This window comes from Giraffa tippelskirchi, chromosome 11 (genome assembly GCF_054371585.1).
Source record: "Giraffa tippelskirchi isolate mGirTip1 chromosome 11, T2T-mGirTip1v1.2.pri, whole genome shotgun sequence".
NCBI classification, from domain to species: Eukaryota; Metazoa; Chordata; class Mammalia; order Artiodactyla; family Giraffidae; genus Giraffa; species Giraffa tippelskirchi.
In genome coordinates, this window is record NC_137285.1 from 147349994 (window position 1) to 147370437 (window position 20444).

At 48.1% G+C, this 20444-nt stretch overlaps 1 protein-coding gene across 1 annotated transcript in view; it reads left to right on the forward strand.

Moving 5' to 3' along the window:
* Nucleotides 1-11564: 11564 nt before the first annotated feature.
* PTPRJ (protein tyrosine phosphatase receptor type J) overlaps nucleotides 11565-20444 on the forward strand; it is a 175954-nt gene continuing 167074 nt past the window's right edge. The window contains exon 1 of the mRNA XM_081538864.1: nucleotides 11565-12009. Within this exon, the coding sequence (XP_081394990.1) occupies nucleotides 11566-12009 (444 nt within the window). The 5' untranslated portion in view covers nucleotide 11565. The remainder of the gene's footprint in view (nucleotides 12010-20444) is intronic.

The window sequence follows — 20444 nt, forward strand, 5'->3', positions numbered from 1 at the left end:
CAGGGGCGCCCCTTGACATCCATGGATTAGTGCAGAGAGTGCAGCCGTGTATCTGGACTTGGCCTTGGGGGCAGAGGGATGAGAGGTCCTGGGGAAAGGCCTTCTGTCCTGAGAGCCGGGAGACTCCGGTCTGAGCTCTGGGTCTGTGTGTCCTGTGTGACCATAGTAGACAAGTTTTGGGGTGTCTGCTCAGCTCACCACTACTCCTGTCTGTGCTTCAACCACCCAGTGGGGTGGCCTTTGATGGCAATTTTTATACTGGGTTGGCCATAAAGTTCATTTGGGTTTTTCTGTAACATGTCATAGCTCAGTTGGTAAAGAATCTGCCTGCAATGCAGGAGACCCTGGTTCAATTCCTGGGTCGGGAAGATCCACTGGAGAAGGGATAGGCTACCCACTCCAGTATTCTTGGGCTTCCTTTGTGGCTCAGCTGGTAAAGAATCTGCCTGCAATGAGGGAGACCTGAGCTCGATCCCTGGGTTGGGAAGATCCCCTGGAGAAGGGTAAGGCTACCCACTCCAGTATTCTGGCCTGGAGAATTCCATGGTCTATACAGTCCATGGGGTCGCAAAGAGTGGGACGCAACTGAGCGGCTGAGCACGCACACGTGCAGGAGTCCCTGGAAGAACATGAAACAGAAGTGACACAAGCTGGAAAGACGTGCCCGGAGGGTGGCGAAGGGCGGCCTGCAGGAGAGAAGCGAGGGGCAGAGACCGCTGTCCTGGGCTCTTGGTGGTTTTCCAGGTGTTGGTGCCAGGCTGGGGGAGGCCCTGGGGTTTCTCATCTTGGGTTCGGGGAAATGGTCTGTGAGACACTCTGATGTTCTCATAATAAAAGCCCCCTTTTTGCTTAAGCTGTCTCCGTAATCTGCAAACCAGCAAACAAAAGTCTTAGGATGGTGCACAGGGCTGAACGTCAGTCTTTCTGAGCCTCCCCTTTCTCATCTGTAAGATGGAAATAGGAACAGAGTGCTCTTCTCAGGAATGTTGAGAGGCCCAGAGGTATTCATGGCTGTGGGGCTGTGGGCCTGTGTGTATCATCAGAACCTGTGCCCGATGGGTTAAACCGTCTTGCGTGTCAGCCTTGACTGTGTGTGAAAGAACTTTGTAAACGTTACGACCACGTAACACCGCGTGTATGTGTGTGCGCGCGCATGTGTGTAGCTCTGTCTGTACTCCACTCCCAGCCCGGTCCCTCGTCGGACTTTTCCCTACAAACTTCTCCATGACTTTATTATTTTTTTAAAGGAATTTTTTGTTAATATTTATTTATTTCATTTTTATTATTTACTTGGCTGTGCCAGGTCATAGTTGTTGCATGAGGGATCTCATTCCCTGACCAGGGATCGAACCCAGGCCCCCTGCATTGGGAGCACAGCATCTCAGCCACTGGACCACCAGGGAAGTCCCTCTCCGTGGCCTTAGACAATCGCTGACCTCCTTTAGGGGCTTCATTTGTTATTGTTGTCTAGTTGCTAAGTCATGTCAGACTCTTTTGCAACCCCGTGGACTGCAGCCCACCCGGCTCCTCTATCCATGGGATTTCTCAGGCAAGAATACTGGAGAAGGTTGCCATGCCCTCCTCCAGGGGATCTTCCTGACTCAGGGATCGAACCTGCAGTCTCCTGCATTGGCAGGCAGATTGTTTACCATCGAACCACCAGGGAAGCCCAACGGGTCCTTCATTTACTTGTAAAATCAGGGGTCATATGCATGACCTCTAAATTCCCTTCCTGCCCTGGGAGTGGAAGGTCGAGATGGCTGGTTAACACCTGGGTATGATCCAGGCTCACAGAGAACGCACCTGCCTCAGGTTGGTGCTGAAGGCCAGGAGGCCAGGAGCCAGGATCCTCCTGGGAAACCTGCCAGGGAGAGTCAGGGAGCGAGGCAGGATCCTTCCACTGCTTTGCCCTGTTTGTGTTTCCGCTCCTGCCGCGTGGATGTCTCGCTCCAGGCCGAATGAGTCTCCAGGCTGTCACTGTGCCAGTAGGGGCCAGAGTAGAGAAAAATCAAGCTTTGCCAGAAAAACCAAGATCTTGAGGACACTTATTATAGCCTTACCTCCAATCGGATTATAGCTCGTGTACAAACCCTTTCTTTCTGCTGGATTCCTCTGCTTTGGACAATGGCCAAGTAAGGAACAGGCCCAGGATCAGCCCAGCCCAGTTTGCTTTCCCAGGGCCCGGAGGCTCATGGCAAAAATACTTCATGTTCTGGGGAGTTCCCTTGTGGGCCAGTGGCTAAGACTCTGTGCTCCCAATGCAGGGGGCCGGGGTTTGATCCCTGGTCAGAGAACTAGATTCCGCGTGCCACAATGAAAGATCTGCTGCTGAGACCTGGTGCAGTCAAATAAATAAATACAAATAAATATCAAAAAAATTCTTCATGTTTTGTACCTCCTTGGTGACTGCAAACTTCAAGGCTTGGCTAAATCAGGCTTATTGACATTTCTTAACAGCCCAGAAATGAGTGGAGGTCATTTGAGAAGGGTGGAGCCTCTCAGATTGTCCTGTCGGCTGCACAGAGGAGAGCGAGAATGGCAAGAAAGCTGGCGGAACCCCGCCTTTATTGCTGAAGCCCTGCTGATACAGGACCCGCTGTGTTACCATTCACAAGCCACCTGATCTCTTGGAGCCTCAGTTTCTTCTTCAGTTTATGTGTAGAATGAGCAGATTGGACTGGATGGCCTCCAAGGTTCTCTGTTGCATGTTACAATGTTTACAATTGTACACTTACAATTTACTTACTTCGTTGGATCTCAGAATGATTAACATCTGAGAGCAGCAATAGCATCTTTCAGCAGAGTGGAAGCAAGTCTCAGAAAAAAAAAAAGCCTGATGAAAATAACAGCAGAGGAAAATGACAGCAGCAGATGAATAAGAATCAAAGCAGATGAGGAATCTGTCCACAGGTCCCCGTCTTGAAATCCTTCATTTACTGGGTATGTGCAGGAAATTCAGGAGTATCTGTATCATGCTGTCCTGGGCAAGAGGCTGAAGGTTAAAGGACCATGTGGGAGAGACAGGGTAGGGAAAGGATTCTGAAAAAGGACCTCCTTTGGCCAGGGATGTTTGCCCTGGGGAGAAATCATGGAGTCGTTAACACAAGCTTTGACTTCAGCCAGATTTTGTGTGTCTGCCTCTTCTTCTGCCTCCTATGTGTCGTTGAGTTACTTAAACTATGTGCTGTGGTTTCCTTAACCATAAAAATGGGAATCATGATAGCACATATGGTATAGGGCGTGAGTTACAAATATTCAGATAAATAAGGATTAAACGAGATGAAATATATCAAGTAGCTTACACATAGCCTGGTACATAGTCAGCTGCCAGTAATGGATGTGATTATTTAGGTTTTTGCCATTTCTTGACCTTGAATTATAGTTTCCAAGTAAGTAAAACAGAATTCTAAATATGCTCTGTTTATATGTGGTAATATAGATCTTTTAAAGTTCTTTTTCCTTCATTGGAAAAAAAAAAAAATCCCAACAGACTCAGAACAAACTTAATATTTTCCCAAACTGTGGTTGGAGGAAGCTAACTGTCCTGGGTCACCTGTGAGCTTCTTAGTGCAGAGTCCGGAACTCAAAGTCTCTGAGGCGTGCCCAGAAATGAGCATGTGAACAAAGTCCCTGACAAAGGTTGAGTCAGCTCTCTTTCTTTGTTCCTTTTCGGTCTGCACTGGATCTTCTTGCTGCGAGTGGGCTACTCTCGCCGTGGCTCGGGCTTCTCTTGTTGCGGAGCAAGGGCTCTGTAGTTGTAGCACATGGCCTGGTTGCCTTTGGCATCCGGCATCTTCCCAGAACAGGGATTGAACTCTTGAACCTATGTCCCCTGCATTGGCAAACAGGTTCCTTTTTTTTTTAATTTTATTTTTAATTGGAGGATAATTACTTTGCAATATTGTGATGGCTTCCTCCATACACCAACATGGATCAGCCATAGGTGTATACTTGTCCCCTCCCTCTTTAACCTCCCGCCCCATCCCACCCCTCTAGGCTGTCACAGAGCTCCGTCTTTGGGTTCCCTGTATCCCACAGCCCATTTCCACTGGCTGCCTATTTTACCTACGGTAGTGTATGTGTGTCCGTGCTACTCTCTCAAATCATCCCACCTTCTCCCTCCCCAGGTGTGTCCCAAAGTCTGTTCTTTATCTGCCTCTCCATTGGGCAGGCGGGGTTCTTAACCACTTGACCCCCAGGGAAGTCTGCGAGCCAGCCCTTAAGGAGTACGCCGCCCTGCCGCCCAGTAGACCAGGTCAGAGCTTCTCAGACTTTAAGGTATACAGGAATTTGCTGGCAGTCTCATTAAAATGCAGACTCTGATTTAGTAGGTATACCAGTGTTCTTCTAAGAAAGAGAACCAATAGGAAAAAATTATATAAAAATGTATATGTTAAAATACACATGTACATGCCTGCTAAGTCACTTCAGTCGTGTCCGACTCTTTGCGACCCCATGGACTGCAGCCCACCAGGCTCCTCTCTCCATGGGGATTCTCCGGGCAAGAATACTGGAGTGGGTTGCCAAGACCTCCAGAGGATCTTCCTGACGGAGGGATCAAACCTGAGTCTCCTGTAGCTCCTGCATTGTAGGCAGATTCTTTACCACTGAGCTACCAGGGAAGCCCTAAAAAAAAAAAAAAAAAATATATATATATACACACACACACAAATAAAATAAGGTTTTGGTTCATGTGATTATGGAGACTGAGAAGCCCCATGACTTGTCACCTGAAAACTGCAAACCCAGGAAAGCTGGTGGGTGAAGTTCCAAGGCTCGAGAGCTAATGGTGCAGTTTCCGGTCTGAGCCTGGAGGTCTGAGAACCAGGAGCACCAGGGCAGGAGACGATCACTGTCCCACTCAAACCGTCAGGCCGAGAAAGAACTCAACCCTCCTCCGCCTTTTTCTTCTATTCAGGCCCTCAACAGATTGGATGAGACCCTCCCACACTGGGGAGGGCCGTCTGCTTTACTCAGCTCATTGATTCAGATGTGAGGCTCTTCTGGGAAGCACCCTCACAAACAAATCAGCAATAGCGTTTTCCAAGATATCCGGGCATTCCCGGGCCCCCTCATCAAATTAACCATCTCCGTAGGTGTAGGTCTCGGGTGGGACCAGAAATTCTGCATTTTTAACAGGTTCCCAGGGGAATGGCATGCTTCTCCCCAGGGGGCCATAGTTTCAGCTGTCAGGTTTGCAAGGCTCTGTCACTGTGATGGTCATGAGTACCATTCACTAGACTTTTCTAGCTCTGCTTTCTGGGCACCTGGTAGGATTGTACTTCCTGGCCCCTTTGTAGTGGAGTGGAGCCATATGACTAGTTCTGGGTAGTGATCCGTGGGCAAAAGAAATCAGGGTCACTTTCAGGATAGAGTATTTAATTGACTGTTCGATTCTCCAAAGCTGTTTTTCTGTTTGCCACTGCTACTGGCGATGTTTCAGATAGCATCTGTTATAGAAGACAGCTCCTGGGGTGAATGGTATGGAGCCTGGCCCTCTGCTGGCCTGTGAGGACATGGTGTGAGAAGACACGTGTTTGTGGCTTTCAGTCTCCCATGTTTGGAGAGATGTTTGTTACTGCAGCATAACCTAGCCCATCCTGACTGATACACTTATTCTAAGCCATGTTTTATAAAACAAGAAACCAAGCCCTGGTGGTCCAGTGGCTAAGACTCCAAATTCCCAGTGTAGCAGGCCTGGGTTCGATTCCTGGTCAGGGAACCAGATCCCACAGGCCACAACCAAGACCCCATGTAGCCAAATAAATAAATATATATTAAATAAAAAAAGAAACCAAGCCCAAGAGGAATGATTTGTCTGTGCTCTGACAGGCAATGAAATACTAGGGTTCTGACTCCCAATTTCCTTCCTTTTTCTTTCCATTAATTACCATGCCTTTACCACTTGGATCTTCTGGAATATGTGCCAGGCACTTTACATGTGACATTTCCTTTTATCTTTACCACAATGAATTATCATCCCACTCTTTATATGAGGAAATGGAGGCCAAAGTTACACAGCAAGCACAGGACTTGGACCTATGAATACCTGATCCAAAGGACATGTCCCCCTCCCCCCATTACACCATCCATCTCAGATCTACCAAAAAGATACTTGAATAACGGCAAATACCTACATGCTACTTACTTTATTCTAGGCAGTACTATCAGTGATTTAACTATTTTAATTCTTATAAAAATCCTTTGAGGCAGATAATGTCATCAAGAACATCCTCATTTACAGATAAAGATATTAAGGCATAGAGGACTTAGGTAACTTGTCCAGTGTTACGCAGCTAATAACACGGCAGGACCAGGGTATGAACCCAGGCAGCTGACCTCAGGGTCCATACTCATACCCATTAGACTTTATTGCCATGACCAAAGATCATGCATATATCAGTCTAACATGATATATACATGCACATATATACCTTTTATATACATAATGTAACTATATTGCCAAATATGATTTTTCTTTGCTTATTTGGATTTAGGGTATTTTCTTCTCTACTGGCAGGACTCCACTATACAGTCATTCCCACACAAGTTGATTTCTTACACTAACTGAAGGGGCCTAGGTGTTGTATATATCCAGCCCAGTGTGATTAAGATTTTCTTTTCAACCTGGAAAAAAAAATGACATTTCTTTTCAAACCTGAAAAAAATTATTTTTAACAAGCCTGGAAGAACCCAGCTGCCAGGAAGCCCTGGGCCCCTGGGCCCCCTGCTTAGTCTCCCTCTTCTTATCTTTATACTTCTCAGTCCTTTCTTTGTTGGAGGTGATGTTTTCAGCTACAGGCTTGACAGCCTCTTGCCCGCTGCCTGGCACTTCTAGTCTTTGTGTGGAAGTCTTCTCAAGCCCTCGACAAAAGCCTCTTATCCACTAGGCTCCAAGTCTCCTTGCCAACAGACTCCTTGTGTTCCCAGGTACCCCCAAACCCTGGGTCTTTCTTTAATTTGTTCTGGTAGAATGTGAAGGTACTGGGCTCCCTGGGAGCTTGGGTCAAGACCTAACAGCTGAGAGTGCAGAAGCCAGTGGGCTCATCCCTGTGGTTACGGAAATGTGGGAAAGGCAGGGGACTCTTGAGAGCAATGGCTCTCTTCTCGCCACACTCTGAAATGTGTCACGTGCTACTTTTTCCTTGTAACTCAGCTTTGTTTCCTGTCTCAGCATAACACACACACACCCGGAATATTACTCAGCCAGAAAAAATAATGAAATGGGGTCATTTTTGGCCAGGTGGGTGGACCTAGAGACTGTTATACAGAGTGAAGTAAGTCAGAAAGAGAAAAACAAATATCATTTATTAATGCATATACATGGAATCAAGAAAAATGGTACATACAGTTGAACCTATTTGCAAGACAGGAATACAGAAGCGGATAAAGAGAACAGACCATGTGGACATGGTGGGGGGGAGGGGAGGGTGAGATGAATTGATTAGGACTGACATATATACACTACCAGCTAGCTGTAAAACAGAGAGCTTGTGGGAAGCTGCTGTATACACAGGGGGCTCAGTTCGGTGCTCTGTGATGACCTAGAGGGTGGGATGGGGGGGTGGTGATGGGAGGTTGGCTCAAGAAGGTGAGGACTCACTTCTTTGTACAGCAGAAAGCAACACAACATTGTAAAGCAGTTATACTGCAATAATAATAATAATAAAAAAGACATATGAACATGCTTATTGTTGCAAGTACTTGAAGGCAGGAATGACAAAGGCCTCGCCAAGGCTTGGCGCGGGCAGGTGATTCAGGTACTCTTCTGGGAGGAACTGAGGTCTGGTGGACAAAAAGGATTTCTAACTACAGCCCAGTTATTAGTCCACAGGAAACATCCTGTTACTCTTATAAAGATGAAGTGCTACTTTTTAAATTTTTTTTAAAGAACTTTCTAAAAGTCTTCCTTTCCATTCTGATTCAGTTCAAGTCTGTGAGGCAGGAAGGTCTCAGGGCAGCCATGCCTGCAACATTAGCTAATCAGACTCCCAAGAAACATTCCATTCCGCTTAGGAGGGCTTTGGAGAATGGTTTGCTCATGGTGGCTTTTAAAATAAACGGAGGGTTGCCAGGCTGAATGGACTCCCTGCGGGGCCTGTGACCTGGTTCCAGGCTGGTGCCCAGAGGGCTTGCTTCCTGCTGGGTTGGCGGACCTGTCATTAAACATGGTTGCCTTGCCTGTGCCCCATTCTCGGGGGATGAAGTGAAAAGGCTTGTACTTTCTGTCCCTTCCTGTTTTAAAACTGGGGAAACTGAGGCCCAAAAGAGTCAGGAGAAAAGTAATAACAACAGCCAATGCATAGAACACTTTATATTAACTTACCTTCAAAGGTCAAGGCGAGGGTCACCATGGCATAGTGGCAAGTAAGATAGAGCTTCAGATCCTGGTTTTGACTCTCTGAAGCTGTGTGATCTTGTATAGGTAACTAAGCCTCTCTGAGTGGTAGTTTTTTGCTCCTCAAATATTGATAATGATACCTATTCTAGGCGCTGTTGTGAGCAGTAGAAACAATGGTTGTAAAGTACCTCCAGTGTGACTGGCACCTAGGTAGACCTTGATCAATGGTCTCTGTTATTAGTAGGGATGCAGTGTGGGCCAGCCACAGGATAAACAGTGTCTCCCACCCTTCATGGACAGAGAAGCCTGGTGGGCGGGTGAGTCCATGGGGTCACAAAGAGTTGGACATGACTGAGCATAGCGCACAGCACAATCCTGCTTCACACAAAGAATGACCCGGGGAGCTGGTGAAAAGGACAGACGCAGTCTAAGGAAAGGCACCGGAATGTATAACAAGCCACTGGGTGATTCTTATTGGCCCATTTTGCAACACATCCAGGAAGCCTTCCCTCCAACCTCGTGCTTTTTTCAGTCCCTGCGCACTTTGTATTCAGCAAAGATTTTGCTTGAGGGTAGACATGATTAAAAGGTCAAATATCATTATATACTCCCAAAGAGAATGTACCTTGAACTTTACACAGCAAATTTCTTCCCGGAAAGCTGCTTACAAATAGAATTTGGTGTGTGCGTGTGTGTGCACATGAACAGATGTATATTGAACACCTTAGTTTGCTATTCAAAGGAATGCAATCAATTCAGCTAAATAAATATTATATGTGTGACTATTAAGTGCTGAGGATACAGTGACCAATAAGAGGCAGGCCCTGTCTTCAAGGGTCTTACTTAGAGTCCAGTGTGGTAGATAAGGTTAGCACAGGGACCATGGAGGGAAAAGGGTACTCAGTTCAGGGTTGGGACACCTGGGAAGTTCTAGCGGAGGTGACATCGGAGGAGGAGACCTCTACACTGGAACCTAGTCTCAAATCCTTCTGCAGAGAGAATGGTCCTTTCCTAGTTCATCCTTGGGGAAAAATGAATTTTCACACCATGTTGCCCTGGATTCATTTACACAATCAGGCAGCTGCACAAATGGTGGGTTCCTGCCATGGGTAAGGCACTGAGCAAGGGGTTGTAGGGCAGCTAGGGAGAGAAAGGCCCGATCCCTGCCCTCAGGGAGTTTATACCACACCTATTTATGACCCAGCAGGATTATTCAGGTCTTAACTCCCTTTCCTGAAAATACTGTTTATTCTCTTTCATCGCCATGTTGTGGAGAAATGCAGTTCTGGCCAACACAACCATGAGCATTGTATTTCATCCAGGAGAAAATCCAAGTGTGTGCAAGCGTCTCCAGGGCTGTTTGCAGACCCTCCATGAAGTGGTGGGAAGCTTCTGAGGTGGCCTAGTGGTAAAGAATCTGCCTGCCAATGCAGGAGATGCAAGAGATATGGGTTGGAGTCCTGGATCGGGAAGATCCCCTGGAGAAGGAAATGGCAACCCACTCCAGTATTCTTGCCTGGAGAATCCCATGGACAGAGGAGCCTGGCGGGCTACAGTCCATGGGGTCACAAAAGAGTTGGACCTGACTGAGTGACTGAGCACGTATACACGTGAAGCTGGGGAGGCCTGGATGAATTCTTGGGGTCCACAGGGTCTGTGAGTATCTGGGGCAACCTGAAGACCCGGAAGCACCCGCGGTAAGTGATGCTTTCCCCCCTCCCCACCTCCTGCTGTCATCAACAGGAATGCCTTTCAAACCACCTATCTCTGCCCTGAGAAGGGGAAGAGTCAGGAAGGAACAGCATTCCTGATGAATTACGATCAGTACACCATGTTTACACAAAAGATGGCAAGGTATTGCAGTAAACGTGTGAGGTCCCCTTGCCTTATGTTTTCTATGTGTGGTGCCCTGGGAGTGAAGACGGGCGCCCATCTCCCAAATAGCAAACCTGAAGCACAAGGGGTACCTGGAGGCCGTGCTGGCCACCTGGTGGTTTGCGTCCAAATCTAGCCCACACTTATTATTTTGCCTTTCAAAGTCTCCCCTATATATGAACCCCTCAACCTCCCATTCCCTGCTTCTCAGAAGGCCAAGCCTGAAGCATCCACCTCCTGGGTTTTTTTGCCAAGTTGCTCCCACTTCCTGGGCCACTGCCCCGCCTCTAACTGCCTGGTGAAATTCAACCCATCCCTCAAAGCCCAGCTCACGTGTCACCTCTCCCTCTGGTTGGAATTCACCTCTGTCTCCCCAGCACTCCTTGTTTGGCCTTTTCACTCATTACTTTTTCTTGGGCAACAGGCTCAAGTCTCTCAGATCCTCACTTCTCTCCTCTGTGCAGGGGCATAACATCTGCAGTAATCTTTAACCCTTTTCCAGTAGCGGACTTCTTTGAAAATGTGATGGAAGCTGCTGGAAGAGCTACTGTTGATGGAAGCCCACTGCGTGTCAGTGTCCGGCCTGGGGTTTAGGACTTTTCCCTTCATTATTTCACGGGATGGTCAAGTCTCTCTGGCCAGATGCTAGCATTATCCTCACGTTACAGATGAAGACAGGAGGCGCAGAGAGGTGAGACGCCTCTCCGCAGGTCACACAGCTAGTACCACTAGCAGGGCCAGGTTTACCCTATGGCAGAGTCGGGTGCTCATCTCTGGATCCGCTCCAACGGCCCGCTTTTAGCCTCCCTGGCCCGGGGATGGGGGGGGCGGTCGGGTTAAGACAACACACCGCACATCTCCTGCAATTTAGGGGTTCATGCACCATTAAGCCACCGCCTGGTCAGGTCAAGCAGGCCAGCGCTGGGGTGCCATCTGAACGCAGGCCTGGCTGTGACCTCGGGAGGGGTCTCGGTCAACATCTGGCGACCCAAACCTGAGGGCCCCGGAGCCGGGGTCGAGGGTACAGGCTCGTGGTTCGGGAGCCGCGTCCCGGGTGCCGAGTCCCAGGAATGTGGGAGGGCTGGGCGGAGAAGGCGGGCGAGGCGGGGGTGCTTCCTCTGCCCGCCGGGAGGGGAGACGCCCGGGCGCGCGCGGGTCGCGCCGCCGCCCCCTCCCAGCGGCTCGGCCGGCCCGGCGGGGGCGGGGGCTGCAGCGGGAGGGCGGCGAGGGGCCGCGGAGCTCGGCAGCCGCCTGGCCGGCCCGGGCGGGAGGAAGCGATGAATATTCAGAGGGGGAGGGGGAAGGGAGGGGGCTGAGCGCTCGCCGCGGCTCCCTGCAGCCCGAGCCGCATGACGCGCGGAGGAGGCAGCGGGAGCCGCCGGGGCCTCGGGAGCCGGGATCCGGGCGCCGCGCGCCGGGGGTGGGCGCTGCTTGCTCCGCCCTGCGAAGCCCCTACGCGTCCGGGGACGCGTCCCCCCCGCCGCAGCCGCGCGGGGCTCCGCCGTGTGGCCGCCGCCGCCGCCGCTGCTGCCATGTCCCCGGGGAAGCCCGGGGCGGGCGGAGCGGGGACGAGGCGGACCGGCGGGAGGAGGCGGAGGCGGAGGCGGCGGCTGGAGGCGGTGACTCAGGCGCCGGGGCTCGGGCGCACGGCGGGGCCCGGCTCGCGCGTCCCAGGCACGTTCCAGGGCGCGCGGGGCATGAAGCCGGCGGCGCGGGAGGCGCGGCCGCCTCCGCGCTCGCCCGGGCTGCGCTGGGCGCTGCCGCCGCTGCTGCTGCTGTTACACTTGGGCCAGGTGAGCCGCCGGGTGGTGGGCTCCAGGGCGGGGGTGGTGGTGGGGGGCGCGAGGAGGTGGGGGGGCGGGACTGGAAGCCCCTGCACCTGCCCGGGTGCGTCCTGATTGCGGGGATCGGGGGAGATGGCCGGGGTTCGGGGGGGCTCCGCGTCCCCGGGGCCCTCCCCTCCTGGAGGCCGGCCTCTCGCGCCGGCGCCCCAGCCCTTTCCCCGGCTCCCGCGTCCCCAAAGGAGGGCGGCTGGCTCGGGGGTCCCGGGGTGGGGGTCCGGAGCCTCGCCGTGGCCGCCCCCTGCGCGGGCTGCAGGCAGCCTCTGGCCCGGCCCGGCCTCGAGCTGGTCACATCTGGCGGGCGCGGGCCCGGCTCGCCGGGCCGAGGCGGCCGGAGGGGGCGTGTTTGCCGAGAGCTCCGACCGCGGAGCCGGGCCGGCCTGGCGGAGCGGCGGCCGACCTCCGACCCGGCCTGCGGGGGCCGAGGGGCGGGGCCGAAGGGCCGCTGCGGCTGCGGCCGAGGGGGAGCCGGGGCCGGGGCCGGGGCCGCCGCGGGTGGTGGGCGAGGCGCGGGGCCTCCGGGCCGCGGGCGCTGCTTCTGGGGAAAGTTGCAGCCCCGGGAGAAGGTGGCCCCTCGCAGGCGTGCCTCCGAGCGACGGTCCTTCTCCCTGAGAAGCTGCCTGCTTTCCCTGGGTGTTTAATTCGTGCACTGGGGGCGCCGGCTTCCCCTACCCGCCGCGCGCCCTGTTCTCGAGCTTCGCCTTTCAGATAATGCTGTGCCTGGCCTTTCGGTGATCCATCCTTCTGAAAAGCGCCGTTTCCCCTTCATGGCGTTCCCACGGGGTGAGGCAGGGCAGCTGAGCGATGTCGCCGTTTCACAGATAGGGAACTGGAAGGAGAGAAGTGAAAAAGCAGAATCGCCCAGCCCCGCCGCGGCAGCTGAACCAGCGCGTTCGTCCCCTTCTAGGAGCCTGCTATGGTCTTGAACCCGCGATGGAAAGGGCCTTGGCGTTTTGTGAAGGAAAAAATGTCTCTTCTTTTGTACAGACGGCAGCTCCAAGAACAGGATGTTTGAAACCTGGGAAGCGAGTTATTGACTGGGGGAGGGAACCTGGCTTCAGGGAAAACTACCCCCCTCCCCATCCCAGGACCCTTCCTTTTTCTTTCTTTCTTGAAGTCTAGTTGGTTTAGAATATTGTGTTAATTTCACGTGTACTGGAAAGTGATTCGGTTATACGTATACACGTATGTATCTTTCTGTACATTTTTGATTCTTTGCCGTCATGGTTTACTACAAGGGAAAACTTTTCAAGCACAAATAAGAAGATTGCCTGAGAGCGGAAACATCAGCCTTGGGGCAGCAATGCAGCCCAGCAGGCGGGACAGGAAGGTGGCTAGGGCCTGGGGGCTCCATTAGCTCTCCGCACCCAGAGGGCTCTCTGGTTGTCAATGACCCTTCACGGTTTTCCTGGGCAGGCTTTGACCAGTCTCTCCGGAAGGCCTGGAAGGCACGGTGACCTCCTACCGAGAATGTCGGATTAGATGTTTCAGAAGACCAGCTCCAGGGCCAAGTTCAGTCGCCTCCATCCTCAGTTAATTGCTCTTGTAGAAGGGGACCACCTGCACCATGGGTTTCCCTGGTTGGCTCAGCGGTAAAGAGGCCGCCTACAAGGCAGGAGATGCAAGAGACGTGGGTTTGATCCCTGGGTTGGGAAGATCCTCTCGAGGAGGAAGGAGAAACCCATTCCAGCATTCTTGCTTTGGAAATTCCATGGACAGAGGAGCCTGGTGGCCTATAGTCCAGGAGGTTGCAAAGAGTTCAGTGCGACTGAACACACACACCCCAGCTGCCCCATGGGATTGTCTGAGGGGCTTTCACTGGCCAGTGTCTGAAATAGCCTTGTGAACATGAAAGGGCGTCCAGGTGGGATTATCATTAAGGTACAGTGTGTATGGACTTTCTCCTTGTCCCTATAAGGAAATTCATGGAGAACAGTATATGAGATTAAAAAAATATAGCCTCATATTGAGGATCTCTTGTACCAGATACTTCATTTAGTTTACTTTGGTGCAAATATATCTTATTATAGTATTTATCATTTTGCATGGGTCATAGTGGTTGCTGACTCTGTTTGGAATCAGCGAAAAGTTTCTTGGGTAAATTTATTTCTTGCCCAATCCTTCCTTGTGTTTCAATAGCATCTTGCCATGCGACACTTGTCCCCTATTTAGATATTTCCTTCCTCTCTAATTTGTTCTGTAGAAACTTGAGGACTCTATTTCTTGTTTTTGGATGCATTATAAAATGGGAAATCTAAAAGGCTTTCTGAAAAAGCGTCTTCAAAATCCATGTTCGACAGTTCATTTTGATGTTGGCTATTTCAGGGAGTCAGTGCATTTTTGAGCTGGACCAGACTTCAAGTTAGCTCAAATTCCTTTTTTTTTTTTTTTTTAAAGATAAGGCTTTTGAGGCCCAGGGAAGACTGTGATTGGACTGAGGCCACCTGGCAAGACCATAGAGGAATTGGGATGGGATTGAAACCTGTGTTCCTTGCCTGTGTCTCTGATTTTCAGGATTTTTTTTTTCCATTTTTCACTGTGCTCTTAATTTTACTGTAGGCACAGCGCTGCCTCACTGTGTACTCCTGAAACTGTGGGTGTGAATAAAGTTTTTCTTTTTTCCATCTTTTTCTGGGATCTTCCTGGGTCAGGAATCAAATCCATGTCTCCTGCTTTGACAGGTAGATTCTTTACCACTGAGCCGCCAGGGAAGCCCTCGAGTTTTCCAAGTCAAATCATATTTTCCATGTATATGTTTGGCTGATCGCCTTTACTGTCCACCTGAAACTATCACAACATTGTTATCAGCTATTTCCTCCAATATAAAATAAAAAGTTAAAAAAGTCAAATCATTTTTGAGATGGAAAGTCATATTTGAGGTTTTCAAAGCTTATACACTTAGAAAATGTGGGTGAAGGGTCTGACTGTTTCCCTAACATTTGGTTGGTTTAGTAAGGCTTGGATTGTGTGTGTGTATGTGTATGTTTTAAAATGAAATCAACAGTAGCAGGTTAAAAAAATGGACAAGTTGTGGAAAACATGCACTCTGGGCATTCATGAGGATAGATACAGAAGCAGGCAAGCTGAGATGCTAGAAGACGCAGTGCTTAGTAGGGCTGGAAAAGCAATTTTTGAACCTGTTTTCTTATCTCCTTTCTCCGAGGCAGGAAGGATGGCCGGGGATGATTCCAACATGCAGACTTGACTGTTTGCAATGACTTCACCCATTCTCCTAGCATTTTTGCGCACTAATTTTGGTTTGTGTGTATGTTTTAGGCAATGTGACAAAGCTATCCAACTCACTCCCCCACCCTTGGTCTCCTTCTCTTGAGAAAAGTAGTCCCGACAGATTTTTTTTGAAATCAGCTTGATCGTGGACTGCTTTAAAATGAAAACCAAAAACCAAAAAACTGAACTGGTGATTGATAGCTGTTTTTTTGGTCTTACGGTGTTTTGGATTTGCTTTTCTTTTGTCTTCTTGTTTCCTGGTGAATAATAACTGTTTGTGTTTATTATCTACTGTAGCTAATCTTTAAGTCTGCTTACCTACCTGTTTTATCCAGAGTACAAAAAATATTTTGACTCCTTCAAAATTGCTTGTTAAATTCTCATAGAGGCAACTTTAAACATTTTTGTTTTGCTTCAGAACAACAATGGAAAAAATCAAATGATTATGTTTTGTTTGCAGGCAATTTAAGAAAACAGAGCAAATTGGTTTATGGTTAGACTGTGACTTTGAGCTGACTTCAAGCTTAGCCCTATGATAAAGATAACCATGGACTACCCAAGGTTTCCTAAGCAAAGAGAATCCTGGCTCTTGAGTGAGCAATTTTGGTCAGCAGAGAGGTTATTTAGCTCCTAAAAGTAATTTTTGCTTGGGATTGAGACCCAGGCAAAGTTTCTGGGTTTAACCAGTACATCATAGGCAATTACTTACTTAGTTTATTCACTGCTTGGCCAGGGGAATTATTTTGAGTGCAGGGTAAGAGGCAATTTTCTGTGCATTTCCCTTCTAATAGAATGCTGCTGATAATACTATAATTAATAGGTAGCTTTATATGTGGCAGACATTGTGCTAAGGGTTTTAATGCACTATCCCATTTGACCATATCAGAAATAACTGAGAAGTAGGTACTGTTCATGGTCCCATCTCATTTTAAAATTTTATTTATTTAAAAAAAATTTTGGCTGTACTCTGTGAATTGTAGAATCTTAGTTCCCCGACCAGGGATTGACCCAGGCCCTGGCACTGAAAGCACTGAATCCTAACCACTGGACTTCTGGGGATTTCCTGGTCCCATTTTATCTGGGAGAAAACTGCAGTTCTGAACTTACCAAACATTCATCATAATAATCTGTGGCGGAGCCGTGTTTGCCATCTCTGGCACCCCGGTTTACTGTCCTGTGCTGTGAGAATTCATGTTTTACAAAGTCTTCAGTGTTCAACTGAGAGAGGAGGTAACACAAATGAACCTACCTACACACGAGAAGCAGACTCAGAGAGAACAGACTCGTGATTGCCAGAGTGGGGGGTGGGGAGAGAGGTGGGCTGGGAGTTTGGGGTTAGCAGATACAAACGCTTATAGATAGAATGGATACACAACAAAGGCCTACTGTATAGCAGAGGGAGCTGTATTCAATATCTTGTGATAAACCATCATGGAAAAGAATTTTAAAAAGAATCTGTATATAGGTATAAGTGAATCATTTTGCTATACAGCAGAAATTAATACAACATTGTAAATCAACTATACGTAAAAAAAAAAACTAGAGTGGAGGGAGAGAGGAGGTGACTGACTTGTGAAGAACAGGCTTGTAGGGCCTTACCCTTTCCCTGCTTATGTTTCTTTGGGAGCCTGAATCTGCAAGGTGGACCTGCCTTGGTGGAGACGGAGTGGGATTTGGTACGGAAAGACCTGGGTTTAGGTCCTCCCTCAGTCACTTAGTAGCTGCATAAACTTGGGCAAGCCACTTAACCTCTGTGGCTTCTCATTTCCTTATCTGGAAAATGGGACTAATACTTCCTGCTTCACCGGGTGGTTAAGAGGATCAAGTAAGATAGAAGAGGAACTGCTCCGTGAAATCTAAGGCTCAAGTTCAGTTGTGGCTGCTGCTATTATCTGGGGAGAGGATGTGAGGCTTCAAGTCGTTTATTCATTGAACAGATATTTATTGTTTCCCACAGAGTGGTGCAGAATAACCCCAGGGGTGTGCAAAATGAACTCGGCTCACATAACATTAATAATAGTAAGTATTTGTTTTAGGGAGCTTTTAGTAAAAATGTAAGTGAGATGTCAAATCTCACGAGTGTCATGGTAAATAAATTAGTGTAAAACTTAATAAAAAGTTGAGCTGAAGGAAAATGTTGAGGGGACTTCCCGGGTGGTCCAGTGGCTGGGACTCCTGGCTTCCAGTGCTGGAGCTGAGGGGGGCAGGTTCGATCCCTGAGGGGGGCAGGTTGGGGAACTAGATCCTACCTGCTGCAACTAGAGATCTTGCATGCCAAAACAAAGATCAAAGATCCTGTGTGCCCCAGCTAAAAATCTGGAGCAGCTAAATAAATACTTAAATAATAAATATATTTTAAAAAGAAAAATATTGAGTAAAAATAATTATGTAAATAATGGTGTGGTTATGGCACCCTTGTAAATGTGATTCATTTCTTAAACTGGGGACACGCTGCATGCGGCACATGCAGTCACGGTGAGCGAGAGGCAGCCTGCCTTCGTGTCTCTCACAGGTGGTGGGGCTGACACGACTCTGATCACCCCCATCTCACCAGTCACAGTTGTGACACAGGCTGCGGCGGTGGTGTTCTTGCTGCTCTCCACCTCCCCCCCTCCTCCAGAGAAAGGGCTGGCGCTGGGTTTGCCAGGGCAGAAGTGGTGATGAGAGGGACAAAGTGGAGATCCCTGGAAGCTGCAGGTGTGTCAGACCAGAGAAGTCCACAGCAATTTTGTCACCTCCTCCTATGGCTTTCCTGGAGAAGGAAATGGCAACCCACTCCAGTGTTCTTGCCTGGAGAATCCCAGGGACGGCAGAGCCCGGTGGGCTGCCGTCTATGGGGTCGCACAGAGTCGGACACGACTGAGGCGACTTAGCAGCAGCAGCAGCGTATGGCTTTCCAGTGGCTTTTCTGGTGACCCCTGGGAAGACAGGAGCAGTAGGAAATTTGCTATTACTTCCTTATCAGTGGTAGGATTCCTTGATAGTCATCCTATTGTCTCAGCATTTCCATGGCATGTAAATGCCTGGGTGAGGGGTGGTGATAATGAGACAGCAGATGGGGGCTACTTTGAAAGCCAAGTAGTGTCAGCTCCCACAGAAGGTCTAATTTTAAACATGCAAATAATTTTCAGTTCCACTTTTCCTTCTTCCTGTTAGAGGGAAGCTGTCCCCTGTTGCCTTTTCTGAGACTTGAGCAGACAATGTTGTTATTATGCCACCAACCATCTCCTTCTCCAGGGCAGGGATGGGGTGGTGTTTCTCTGAGTGCCTGTCCTGGCCCCAGCCCAGGGTTATTTCATAGCTTCTAAGAAGAGATGTGAGTGAATATTAAAACTTAGCACTGGTATGGAGTCTAACACAGTGGTTCTTAATCTTTCAGGGGAGGTGAGGTTTACAACCCTAACAGAGTATGTATATGTAAAGCATGTATATGTAAAAGCGAAGACTCCTCTCCCTAAAAGAAATGCACATATTTACAATTTTGTATCCAATTTCAGGAGTTTTACAGCCCCTTTAAAATAGCCCTTGAAGCCTAGGTTAAAAACCCTCCGATCTGAAACTGTAACATTTACAAAAGTATCAGTCTTCTTCAAAGAGATAACCACTGTGTATATCATTGGTTTCCTCCTAGGGGAAAAAATGTTTCTATGTAATATATGTAAGTATCTATGTTCATCATTTTAAAAAGTTACATTAAAGGAAACATTATACATACATTGTTCTCTACTTTTAGCCTTTTATTTTACTTAGTTATCTTGGAGATTATTTCATACCTGGACCCATAGTTTTAACTTTTTCTTTTAAATGCCTGATATTCTGATGTGTGACTTTACCACAGTTTATTTGGCCATTCCGATCAATGGACACTTTAGCTGTTTTCTGACAACCCCCTCCTCCCCCTACTTTTTTTTTTTTAACAAATCATGCTTCAGAGAGTGTCTTTGATACATATTTCTTGTAAGTTTCAGGAGAATGTCCATAGGGTAAATTTCTAATTTTAGGATGGCTGGCTTAGAGGGGACCTGCATTTAAAAATTTTATAGCTGTTAAATTTTCCCTTTTGTACCTGCACCCATAAGCTTGGAGAGTGTCTGTTATCTCCATACTATCAGCTGAACTGAGGATTGTTAAGTTTTTAAATGTGTATCAGCCTGAGAGGAAAAAAAATTGTACCGTGTTACTTTTAGTTATATCTTCAATTTTGAGTTAGTTGAGCATTTTGGGGGGCTATTTGCATTTCTTCCTTCCTTTTTTTTTGGAGGGGGGGTTAACTCCCTGTTCACTAAAAAAAGATTGTCTTTTTGTTATCTATTTGTGTGCAAGCTCTTTGGAAATGAAGGAAGTTAGTCCTTTTCTCTAATTTGTGTTTCAAATGCAACAATATAATTCAAATATAAATATATCTAAAATATGACTATTTTAGATGCAACCCTTGTCCTTAGGAACTGAGATTTAAATAAGACCTCTGGGTGATAAAGAGAGTATAGACTCTGCAGCGAGACTGCCAGGTTGGAATCCTAGCTCCACCATCTAAATAGCTGTGTGATTTGGGCAGGCGCCTTAACCTTTCTGATCCTTGGTGTTCACATTTCTAAATTGCTAGTATAACAGTAGTACCTCTCGCACAGGGTAGTTAGATAAGTTAAATAAGATCACATTGTGTTAAAGTTCCTTGTAAATTGATCTCGAAATATAAGAACACTGTTTCACTTATTCAAGAATTAGATTTTTAAAGTTAGGGCAAAAGCACATAATTCAGAATTGTAAAAATTGTGTTATAAAATTTTAAAATTGAATTTGAGATTAAATCCACAATGGATAGTATACATACATACACATATATATGTATGTATCTATATTCACATATATGTATATATATGTGTATGTATATATAGATATATTAAAATGTATAATGTGAAGCAGTGTAGGCTTCTCTGCTAGGATAATTTAAATTATATCTCTCTTTTGACAAGTTGATAAACTTGAATTAATATAGGTTAAATGAGCACAAGACGTGACTGAAGAGTGGCCAGTGTGATCTTTGTCCCCAAAGAGCATAGGACTGTTGACCGTGTCCCTTATAGAAACAGGGTCTTCCTTGAGCACCTTTGTGATCTGGCCAGCTCTGACTGTGGCCACCTCCTATCTCTGGGAACATC